We start from the raw sequence: 12,681 nt of genomic DNA on the forward strand, positions 1-12,681 counted from the left end.
CTCACTGAATGTTTTTATTTATTATTTTATATAAATATGTATTATAAACTTATGTGTCTAAAATATAAAACAAATATTTTATTTTATTTATAGCAGTATATCGGAGACCTCACTGTCTAAGAGAGCACGCCTTCCCCAGGAGATTATCATAACCAGCACTTTTGACCAGTTGCCATTCTGCACTCAGGGTCTCTCATAAACTTAATAAACATGGCTGAGATCTTTCTCCGTCAGACTCCAACAAGTTTACATTTCCTCAGCACCCACAGCGTTTGTCTTTGTCCCTCCACCTTACTCACTGGCCCACCCCCCGCTAGCCCATTACCTGGGGTGGGTGATAGGGCTGGAAGCAAAGCCCTCTGAGGAGGAGCTCCTGAGAGCTACAAGCCTCTCCAGCTCAGAGACATCCAGGGAGGGTTCTAGAGTTGGGTTGCGGTCCCCGCTGGGTTGCCGGCCATTGCCGACTGCAGTAGCCGTGTGTGATGATGGTTGGAACAGAATTTCTTCACCCCCAGAAAACTCTGACACCCCAGTACTGGCAGGAACAGGATCTAAGCTGTCCTCTCCTGCAGCTCCGGCGAGGGCCACAGCAAAGGTATCTGCAAGCTGCCGCGGAAGAGTGAGGGGGAGTCTGGGAGCTAAACAGAAGCCCAGAGACACCACAAATAGAGTGAGAGCTTTTCCCTCGTATCGATTAGCACAAACAGCTACCATAATGGGTAAATACTAGAGACTTAATGGGCCTTGAGGACAGACCATTAAGCATGAGCCTCTCAAGAGTGTCAACATGAACATAATCAGGCCAGTAATAGAAGCTCTGACCGAGCTGCAAAGCACTGGATTTCTCCCGTCTTTTTAAAGGGAGAATCCCTGGACGTCTGGGCCTGCGCATTCTTAACACTCACCACTCAGGAAATATAGAAACCGCTGTACTTTTTCTCACCTCTGCCAAAAACTGCTTCTAACTAGAAAAAAAAAAAAATTGGAATCTCACAAATTAAAGATTTTAAAAAGCCCTCGATCTTTCTTTCCATATTGTTAACACTAAATTGTCCCCAGCGATGACAGTGACTTGAGCATCTGCAGTGGGGATCACTGCCCTGCACTGCCCTCCGCTGTCTCCTTTCCCGTTCGTGACTGTCTGACATGACAGCCCAGCATTAGAAATAGCTGCACGCGGCACAGTAAGCCAGCACAGGTGTTGAAGTCAGATTATCGTCTGGGTGCAGCTCTCCACTCTGCTACACCCTGGCTTTGGGCAAGTCCTCCCAGAGTGTCAGCTTCTTCATTTACAAAACAGTACCATAATGGTACCTACAGCATCGAATCGTTGAGGGGGTAAAATGGAGTCATAGAAGGAGAAGCGTGAAGCCCAGTGTCCAGCACAGACACACCATGCACTGAAGGTTTACCACATAATGGTCGGGAGGACAACGATCATGTTCACAGAAAGGTTTTGGCAGACGTTTCTCTGGCTCCACATGGATTGGATTGAGTCTTTTTTGGAGGGGTAGAGGATGCCACTTCATCACTCAAAAACATCGAGATTGGAGTAAAAAGCAAAGAAGCCTAACACAGACATACAGCATGTGGCAAAAATTCTGATAGTTTTAAACTCCTGCCTGAACTCTAAATGCATTTGGACATCTGCAGACCCACTGTGTGCTGCGCATCATTACAGGTTCTGGGGATGCAGAAGGGGTGCAGATTGGCGATTGTCGTTTCTGAACTCAAAATCTAAGAGCAGAGCGTCTTAGATGCCCAGCCTTATCAATCACAGTGTGATGAGGGCTGTAATACCAGAGCCAAGGAAAAGGGTGCGGATTGGCAATTGTCGTTTCCGAACTCAAAATCTAAGAGCAGAGCATCTTAGACGCCCAGCCTTATCAATCACAGTGTGATGAGCGCTGTAATACCAGAGCCAAGGAAGAGATTGTATCTGCCCACCAAGAAGTGTAGGGCAAGTTTCATGAGGAGACATTTGAACTGCTCCTTGCAAGATAAATAAATCATCATGAGGAACAGCCCAGTTTGAGGAAACGTCAGAAGGTGAAACATGGAGACATAAAGGTAGATCATGACTCGTGAGGTTGGGTAGGATCCCAAAGTGTCTCAAGGGTCTGTTGGGAAATGTTTGAGAAATGCGATATATTATCTCCACGATGTGAAAATTCATAATTCACATTGGCCTACTGAAATCTTACAGTTAAGAAATCTGTTTCACTTTGTTAAATGACACCTCCTCTAACACACACACACATGCACCCTTTTTCCTTTGGGAAACACAGGTTTGTATGGAGGACTGGACAGAAAAACAGGTTGAGGCCAGAAGGGAAGAAATGTGAGCAGCACGATAAGGAGTTTCCCCTGTAGCTGCTCATACTGGAGACTGCGACCGCCTGGGGCCAAGGTTCCCCCAGAGCCAGACATCAGAGAGACCGACAGGAGGCATCTTCCTAAAGCCTCACTTTTACTCTTGTTCATATCAAAACAAGCATGCTTGAGATTGGAAAGCAGCACGTGCATGGTTTATAAAATAAAGTGTGAGGCTTCACACACATGTTGGGCTTACAGGGTCTTCTTCCGGCCATACTCTCGGATCCTGAGATCTTTCCTCTGCTTTCAGGAGTATCTTGTGGAAAGGTTGGCAGAGCAGTTCTGGGCAATGGGGAGATGACAAAGGTTCGGGACAAAAGCAGAGTACGGAAGGTGGCCCAGGGTCAGCCCTGTGCCTGGGTTTGCCAGACTGAACAAAGTCAGGGATCTGAATCGGATCCTGGCCCTGGCATATGAACTGAGAATAAAGGCAGCATAAAGGAGAGAGGGGTCGAATGGATTAGAGACTGGGACTTCTGTGCAAGCGATTGAATGCCTTTCTGAATGTATCTGTTCAAAGCACTTAACTAGAACTAAAAAATGAAAATGAGTTCCATATCGCAGGAATTTTCAGGTAGGTCGAGCTGGTTAGTTGGGGTGAGGGGGGTTGTTTATTTGTCTGTTTCACAATTTCAGAGTCTCGAGTCGCATGGTGAGCCAGGAAAAAAATCCATTGCCATCAAAATAGTCTCTCATTTATGATTTTGTTCTCCAACCCAGGTTGCAAAGAGCCATCTATCTACCGTGGAAAGTTAACAATAAAACTGGATGAGTTTCTCTTAAAAAACTTTTAAAAAGAGAAGGAGGAAGAGGAGAGGAAGACGAAGAAAAGAAGAAGAAGAAGAGGAAGAAAAAGAAGAAGAAAAGATCATTTCTTTCTCGTGTTCCCTGTGTAGCTTCAGGGTCTGAGAAAAACAGTCGAAATATCGTGATGGTTGGTAAAGGTGGGGGTGGGGGAAGGTGAGTGCTGTTCTTCTGCTTTGCAGCTCAGTTCTATTCTCCACCCCAGGGCCCCACTTAATTTGCGGAGTTGAGGGACAAAGTGCATTTGCCGCAACAAACACGGCAGCTGCGGGCGTCCCCTCCTGCTCACAATTGTGTTATCATGTCCCCAAGAACTGCTGCAGTCGGCCGAGGTGGGTGTTTATTGCTTGTGTTGCAGGAACTGGAAACTGGCAGTACTGACTTTTAAGTTAAAATAGATAACTATAAAAATAATGATGTCATCCCAGCAAGTGAATACAGTGGGAAGCTGTACCTGGGACAGTTCCTTCGGTACCCTCTGGTCTCTGCCCAGGGGGTGCCATCGGCGAGCTGGGCTCCACACGGCCATGGAAAAGGGCTCTGCTCTGTGTCTGTTGAGACACAATAGATGATTCGATCCTTGCCCAGTAAACGAAATATGACTGGACTACTGATAAACTGTGGAAAAAGAAAGAGTGATCGACGATTTAGTTTCCTTTAAATAATACCACGGGTCATCCTAATAGAAAGAAGAGGACAAAGAAAGATATAAAGAACAAAAGTCTTAACAAATAGAAAAACTAGAGAAAGATGATTGCATTACCCCTTGAGTGACTTCATTCTTTTTAAGAACAAAAACTCAATAGCAGCAAATAAGGAAAACAGGAGAAGATATACACAAATCAATTACCCTCCTGAAATAAATATGGTCATTAACAATCTAATTTTGAATAAAAGGCGTCTTCTTGAACTGTTTAGACTCAAAAGTTTTCATCTTTGACTTTCTTATTAGCCATTATTGGTATATCGTATATTGTTAATTGAATTATGTTGCCAACTGAAAATTTTATAATTCTATTATACGATTGTACGATTCTATTGTAATTGCAGATTATATTGAAAATTAGGAGATCAATCATTACTACTTTAAATATTTCTAATACATAATGCTTTTCTTCAGTAAAGATCATTTTCACAAACATTATCTCATTTATCCTCTCCCAAGGTAAAGATTATTGGCAAGTGCAATTTTTCTAGCTTTAAATATTCAGAAGGCAGTTGTTAAAATGTGATCAGTTTAGCTGAGCCCCCTCCCCTCCCCCCAGGGAGTTAAGGTACAAGTGAGAACCATGGTTCAGGCCTCAGCATCATCTTGGGAAAGGACCCCAAAAGTGAGAGAGCATAGGGCGGCTTTGGGGGAGCCTGCGGCTCGAGTCACTTAGCATCTTTTCCTGCCGAATGGAGATCGTAGCTTCTAAACCCCTTTCTACGTAGCACAGAGCAGCCGTGATAATAAATCTGAAAATAGAAACGAGGTGCTTGGAGAAATAAAAGTAAGTGTACAGGTTTAAGGACTTCACACACCACACGCCTCTGCACTGGATCAGAACCAACGGCATGGCAGAAGCTGGGTCATGCCCACAGCCAGGGGGTTCTGGTCTTTCCAAACAAGCCCAATCGTCAGGCCACAGTATTTTCCTCCCGGCGGATCTGCCTGCTGCGTTAGGCCACCGGGGAGGCGTGGAAAGAGGAAGCCCTGGCGTGGGGGCCACGTCCCGCAGCTCTTACTGTTCCCCGGGCAGGGCAGAGAGGAAGCCTGTGAAGCGGGATGTCTGGAAGCCCCCGCCCTTAGGCACCGCCTTCCTCTTACATACGCAAGGTGTGGGGAAGAGAAACTGAGGAACGCACACCCTTTCCTAGAAGAAAAAAAAAATCTCTCTCCTGGTAAATGCAGGTACCTGAAAAGAAGGGCAAAGCAAGTATCTCGTTTCGAGTAACAATGATGCTTACGCAAGTGCTTACTGTTGCCAGGACCTGTTCTGAGCACTTTGGCTGTATGGGCTCCTTACACAACCCTATGCAGCGAGTGCTGTCATTGTCACACCCAGTGGATGACAACAAGCCAAGGCGTAGAGACTTCGGTGGCTCTCCTGGGCCCAGGGAAGCATCCACCTGTCTGTCTGCCTGCGCCTCCCTCTTCCTCGGCTGTCTCCCTACCCTCCCACCAGCAGCTCTGTCCTCTAGTGAGAATATCCTGGACAGGTTGGCCAAGAGTCATCTGTGCCCAGGGAGGAGGGGACATCACACACTCTTGGACCACGGATAATGACAAAGAGGGGCGATCGGGGCAGATGTGTTTTAGTCACCCTCTACAAAGGCTCTGTAGTCGGGGCGGACCCAGCGACCCCCTCCTTGTTATAAGGTGGCCAGAGAGGCCGGGGACAGGGAATGCGAAGAATGGGGAGAAGCTCCCCTCTTTTCAAAGTGGAAGGCTCGGTCACCGAGAAGCAGCATTTCACTGTCTCTCACAGGAATCTGATGTCCCCCACGGGCCGAGCAGGTGCCTTCCACTGGAATGGTAGGTTTCTCTTCCGGGACTTGTCAGAGTGGGTGACTGTGTCAGCCTCTTCAGAGCAAGTCATCGGTTTGGAATGAAGAGGAGCAAAAACGAAACTGCCAGCTGTTCGACCGTCAGACGTTCTTCGAGCCTGAAGTAGGAATCCCAGGAAGTCTCGACTGCTTCTCACCGTCACTGCAGAAGAAGACATCCGTTTAGGGCAGACACACGTGATGTGGCTTCACCTGGTGATTTGTACAGAAGTTGTATGACTAAATGCTTGGAGCTGGAGACCAGCCCCCAGAAAGTAAACTAGTCAGGAGGAGAAAAAGAGAGAGAGAAGTTGAAGTGCTGTTCTACACCCCAAAATAAATTCCATTTGGATAGAAAGTACGTAAAGATGAAAGGCAAAATAAAAACTAGAAGCAACGGTTTGGTGTATTTTATGTTTTGTTTTGTTTTTGCTTTTAATATTGGAGTTGAATGTGCTTCTCTAAGCCCTAAAGGACAAGATAATTTTTTTAAAAAAATTCTGAATATGGAAGAACTCAAAAGACAGCTGAGAAAAGTATTTGTAAGATACAAAAGAGACTAATATACAAAGAGTTATAGTGAATCTGTAAAAAAGATGACCAAACTCCAAATTATCAAAGGACACAACAAAAATAAAATGAGCTCAATTGCAATGTAAAAAACAATGATAAATGAGACACTATTTTATACCTGCCATATTAACGAATTTTAAAATGTGTAATTATAACTAGTATTGATAGGACTGTGGAAAAACTAGGACACTCACTCACTAGTGCTAAAACTATAAACCAGGCAACTCTTCAAGGGGTCACCTGATAGCATTTTTTATATTTATATTCTTTATATTCTTTATCAGTTACCTCTGATACCCATGGATGGATCTAGAAAACCTTATAGTAAGTGAAATAAGCCAGGCCCCAAATGACAAATATGATATGATTCCACTTATACGAGGTACCTAGAACAGGCACATTCATAGAAACAGAAAAAAGATTCAAGATTACCAGGGGGTCAAGGGAGAGACAGATGGAGAATGACTGCTTAATGGGGACAGAGCTTCTGCTTGGGATCATGAAAAAGTTCCGGAAATGGATAGAGGCGATGGTCATACAACACTGTGAATGTACTAATACCAGTGAATTGTGTACTTTAAAATGGTAACGTTTACGTTATGTGTTTTTATCTCTCTCTCTCTCTGAAAATGATAAAGTTTACGTTATGTGTTTTTATCTCTCTCTCACACACACACACACACACAAAATGTAGTTACCCTTCAATCTAGCAATTTCACTTGTAGGAATTTTTTCTACTTACATACTTGTATAAATAAATATGTAAACTGTGAGTTTCACTACCCAACAGGCTTTCTCCACTTATTCTCTGCCAACAGAGACTTAATGTATGTTCAAGTGGCAAGCGAAGACCTCTTGTGTTCAAACAGGTTCAGCTTCTCCCTACCCTCAGACTAAAACTGGTCCTCTTCACCAGCGACCTGATTCTGCCCAGTGACAGGAAGTCTCCTGAGAGGGCTGGTAACTCCTGAGAATACATCTTTCCCCCCAGATGCTTTATTCTAGTTTTGGTACCGGTGTGAGGCCCACAACTGTAGCAGTTGTCCTCAGACTGGGTATGACAAAGGGAAGAAACCCAACTAGCTGACGATGGCAGGGAAAGGAGCAGGAAAATAGAAACACCTTAGAACCTTGAGGACATCATCAAAGCTCTACTTTCAGAAAATTGTCTCTGTTAAGTTTCTGTAAATCGGCTTTTCTGACACTTGCAACTGAAAGAGTCCTGACTCACAGAATGATTGAAAGTATAAGGATATCCATGGAAATTGTTTATAATGCCAAAAAGTAGAAAAAGTAAAAACCTATCAATAGGAAACAAATCAACCACATGACCTCTAGAAAATTGACTATTATGAAATTATTGAAAAGAAAAGATGTCAACATGATTGTTAGGTGAAAAACATAAATGTCGAATAGAATGCTTTAACATGTGGCTTTGTAAGGTTACATGTTTTAGAGATATCCTATTTATATATGCTTATGTGCATGGGAAATTTCTGGAAAAATGTATAAGAAACAGCAATGGTTGCCTCTGAGGAATCAAATTGAGTGTCCAGGACAAAGGAAGGGAAACTTTTATTTTTTATTTTCTACCCTTTATATTGTCTTAATATTTTTAAAACATATAATAATATCTTTAAGCTATTTACATTTAAAAAAAAATTTTAGCCACTCATTTTTAATTAAATAAGTGACTAAAAATCAGGGTCATAAGTTTTTAGGGCTTCCTAAATGCAGCTTTGTGTCTGTGATCATTTTATTTTCCACGCATTTGACTTTGTATTAACAAACACTCATATGAATATTTAGAGTCATTATTTAGCACCAGGCCCTGTGCTGGGCATCGAGTGCACATGCATGACAGGCTAACACGACCTTTGCCTTCAAGAAGCTCACTGATTAGGGTGGGATCCCAGCAAAATAACAGTGACTGGGACACAATAAAGCAGTCACCGACTGTCAGCGGCCCCCTGAGGTGTTCCCTCTGACCTGTTATTACATATGTTGTCTTCGTTCTGATCACGATCCAATTCTGTTTCCTTCAGGTCACCTCTTATTAGAATTCGGTGTCACTATATTTTGGGTCATATCTACAGATTTTCCTCCCTAATGTAGTGTTTTGATTCTTACACTAGCCAAAGAACTCTGGGTGCCGACATGCAGATCTCCTCACGCTGGGAGTGGCTGGTCATAAACTGGGGTGGCCAGAGCACCCAGGGAAGTTGCCTCTGAAACGTCATTAGCCTCCTGCATTAACCCCAGCATGTTATACACATACTACCGTTTCTAGCTGCGTCATGAAGTGGCAAAGTTTGGGAAGCTCTGTTGGAATAGCCTGAATTTCAGCTGTAGGTGTACGTTGCTGTGGGAACCAATATATTAACCACATATATTTTTTTTCCAGTCCTTACCAATAGAACAAAATGATTGCATAAAACAATATGTAGAGAGTACATTTTATTTTCACTTATCACCTTTTAATTCCCATCAAGAGAGTTAGCAAATATCAGCAGTAGAGGAGACACTGCTGATGTGTTTGAGGTCACCTGCAGCTGCAGAGACACTTTTCTGTCTACACTTAGCTACCACCTTCAGCACCTACAGCGTTCTTCCCTGCTTTTTCTAGCTGGCACCTTGGAAGCTCGATCCAAGGTAGGCAGGTGTGCCTCTGAGGTATGTGTGTATGGTTGCGGGGCTACTGTCAACCAATAACTAGCCTGCTCCTCCATCTTCCTGGGGGCCGATTCGGAGGTGTGTTTCATGTGGGTTCTCAGAGGTCCCCGCTGGAACTGAGCCCTGGCTGCCCACAGCAGTGACCTGCCCAGTCTCACCCATTGTAGGTGTCCCTCTTGTTCCTGTCTCCCTCTCTCCTGTTCCGCATCTGTGCTTCCTGGGGCCACCTTCCAAATAAACTACCTGCACTTGAGTTCTTTCTCTGATTTTACAAGTACCTGAACTAATATGCAGCAGGAAATGCTCTTTTCGCTCCCCAAATAATTTTAGTTTTAAATAATGAGAAAAAGAAAGTCTATTCCACACATACACATACATAGAATACATGAAATTTGTTCAGAGTAACTCTATATATTATAATAAGGACAGAATAATTTTTTTTATAATAATGCAGTTTGTGCCCTCTTATAAAGATGAATATTAATACAGAGATTAGCTATATGGTTTTCACAATAACAAATATTTCATGCTTATCTTTGGCTACATAATTGCTTCTTAGGATTAAGCCAAACTTTAGCCCAGGAAACTCTTCTGGGACAAATGCAAGTTGGAATTTGTCACTAGGGCGCTAAGGCTCCCTGGGGTCTCTCAAAGCCTCTCCCATACGTACCTGAAACTGTGTCACCTGGTGAGTAGAAAGGTCTGCTGGTATGAATAGTGATGTGGTGTGTCCTGGGGTTCTGAGGCTGAGCTTGAATGTGCTTGGGCTGCATGTCCTCACAGGCCCCCGAGCTGGCACCATGGGAAAAGGCAGAGGAGCAGGAAGCCAGGCAGAGGGTGGCATAAGCCCAGCCAGCAATGGCAGCAGAGACCCTCATCCTGAACTTTCTTGTGTCACAGGAAACAACAGCTTCAATCCAGATGCTATTTAAGAAAATGATATGATGTCTTTTTGAATGTGACTGATCTGAATCCCACACTGCCTTTAAGACTAGTATACCTTTAACGCTGCCTCCCCATATTGCAAGCACTCAAGGTCAAGATCAAAAAGACACACCAAGCTGTAAGAAGTGTTTCATTTCTTTTTAAATTTTAAGACCCCCATAAGACCAACTGCTTCCTTTCACAGAGAGGATTTAATAATTAAATCAAAGAAATAAGACAAGAAAATATTTGTATCCTAATGTGAACTCCTTACAAGCCATCTGATATCTAAGGCTAGTATGAGCCACGCTACATTATAGCTGAAGGGAGACACGCAGGGTTCCAATGTGGTCAGGCAGCGTGGCATATGGTGACTCGGATTAACGGTTTTATCTCTATAATTGCAAATTACAGAGTTAAATGCCACAAAACTCTCTGCCAACTATTAGTTCCTTGTCCTTTCTCCTATTGACCGTTTTTAGTTATTTCACTACTTTTTTTCACAGAGTAGATGGGCAGAGAAAGTCACACCCAACCCCATCCATTCTAGATCTTGTTAAATATAGTGGCAAAAAAACTGGCTGGGGAATGGAATAAAACGATTAGATAAAATAACATGAATAGAGTCAATTTAATTTTCGTTTGCCACCTTGAATGCCCATCAATAAAAAGAATTAAAAGTCGACTGTGTAAAAGTTCACAGATGAAAATAAAATGAAGGATAGCAAATAAGACAGGTAAAGAGCTCTCTGAATAAATATTTAGGATTCTCAGGGATTTAAAAAAAAAAGGTTGTTTTTTATAGTCCTATGCACATGTATTTTAAAAGTTCTGCTAATATTTTGATCTAAGAAGCAAGAACAGCCCTCTTCTCTAGTAAGTTGGTTTTAAAGGGAAAAAAAGTAAAAATTTAGTAAAACTAGCTATAAAAGCAGTAAATTAAGGAGATAATCCATATAACCAAATAATCAAGTGTCATCCTCTCCTACCTTACCTTCACACACCGTCACTACTGCCCTCTACACCGACGAGACACAGGGAGACAGAAGTATGACCTATAGATCAGATCTTAGACTTGTCTTCAGACAACACCTTTCTCTGCTAGGTTTGCTTCCCAAGTGGTGAAACCCTCTACACCACAGAAAACCACTTCTACAATCACACTAAAGGATAATGAACAATGAGTTGTAAAAGCACATTCTCAGTCTTTGGGACCCAGGGCCCTGCCCGTTTTCCAAAGGGCCGCATAGAAAATGCCCCTTGCATCTCGGTTGATGGCAGAAGGTGGTCTCCTCTCTCCACAGGCAGATCAAGCACAGATGCCCACAGAGGAAGAGGGAGAGCGCCACGTCCCACCGACCACGTCTGCAGCCACAGTCCCACCCTCCCCTCCTGGGATCTCACAGTTTCTGCTTTCCCACCAGCACCTTGTCTACCTGAACCGGGGAAAACACACACTCACCTAGGCGCGCACGATCTTTCCTTCGGGCTTGATGGATCGGCTTCCCCCTCCAAGTTGCAAAGACACATCCTGTAAACAGGTCTTCTCATCTCTCTTCAACATCTCCTCTAATGGGCAGGAAAACAGCTGTTACCCTAATCCTCGGCATCCACAGGGACTGTCCCTCCATGTCCAAATCCATCCTTAATTGGTTTTCTCTAGGACCACAAGCACATACTCACACACAGTTTCCATGTCGACATTGTTCAAACCCATGTGAAGGATGGAACAGAACTGGAACTGGTTTGGCCCACAACTGGCCAGTGGCATCCTCAGCAGGAGCCGGACGCCTTCATCTCAGTATCCCTGCCCAGGGGAGAATGACTGAATCAACAAACCTCAGCATTCTCTGCTTCTGAGTTAATGTGGGCTGAAGACGCCTTCCCTGCTGAGGTGAGATTAATGCCAGAGCCAGAGAGCAAAGTTCATTACGCAAAAAAAAAAAAAAAAAAGTTTCACAGCACACTCCCTCCCCTCTTGGTTGCACTGAAGCTGTATTTCGCAAATTTGGACATGATAAGGATTACCCGAGATGCTTGCCCACAGCACAGAGACTGTAGATCTCAAAGTAGGGCTTGCAGAGCACATCATCAGCATCACCTGGAAACTTGTTAGAAGTACAAGTTTCTGGATCCCACTGAATTGGAAACTCGGGATGGGATCCAGCAATCCGTGGTCTGACACGCCTTCTAGGTTATTCTGGCACAAGCAGAATTTGAGAAGCTCTGGTTTAGATCCCCTAGGCTTATTTTCAGACCCGTGAAATCAGAATCTGCAGGAGGGAGTACTGGAAATCTGTCTTTTTATTACACGCTCCCAAGAGAATCTTTTGACCAGGCAAGTTAGGAAAGCACTGAGTCGAAGAATCAGCACCAAGTCAGTAAAACCATCAAAACTCTAGAGGTTCATCTCATCTGGGATTAACTGATGAAGACGTTGGGCTCCTCGAAGGACATTTGACCAACTACAAAGTTATTAAGATGAGCATCCGAACACCAAATTTGTACCAGACATTTATTTGGGCAAAAACCAAAGAGGAATTAGACACTATCCAGATCCATAAATACCCACAACAAAATGGAGGAGACTCAAAAAGCCCTATGATATATGGTTCTATCTATATAACATTCTGAAAATGGCAAAATTGTAGAAACACAAACACGTAAGTGGTTGCCGGGGGTTGGGGTTATAGGGAGGAGTGAATATGAGGGCAGCGTGAGGGAATTTGGAGGTGATGAAACTGTTCTGAATCTGTTGTGTGGGCAGGCACACAACCACACGAGCTTGTTAAAACTCATCGA

The 12,681-nt window shown here is 43.7% G+C and overlaps 1 protein-coding gene across 1 annotated transcript in view; it reads right to left on the reverse strand.

Moving 5' to 3' along the window:
- Positions 1 to 9,833, reverse strand: part of REELD1 (reeler domain containing 1) — an 11,583-nt gene extending 1,750 nt beyond the window's left edge. Inside the window, exons 1-4 of the mRNA XM_015600687.2 lie at positions 9,626 to 9,833; positions 5,650 to 5,872; positions 3,635 to 3,798; positions 326 to 638 (exon numbers count right to left, since the gene is read on the reverse strand). Of these exons, the coding sequence (XP_015456173.2) occupies positions 326 to 638; positions 3,635 to 3,798; positions 5,650 to 5,872; positions 9,626 to 9,833 (908 nt within the window). The remainder of the gene's footprint in view (positions 1 to 325; positions 639 to 3,634; positions 3,799 to 5,649; positions 5,873 to 9,625) is intronic.
- Positions 9,834 to 12,681: the final 2,848 nt, after the last annotated feature.

This window comes from Pteropus alecto, unplaced genomic scaffold (assembly GCF_000325575.1).
Source record: "Pteropus alecto unplaced genomic scaffold, ASM32557v1 scaffold50, whole genome shotgun sequence".
NCBI classification, from domain to species: domain Eukaryota; kingdom Metazoa; phylum Chordata; class Mammalia; order Chiroptera; family Pteropodidae; genus Pteropus; species Pteropus alecto.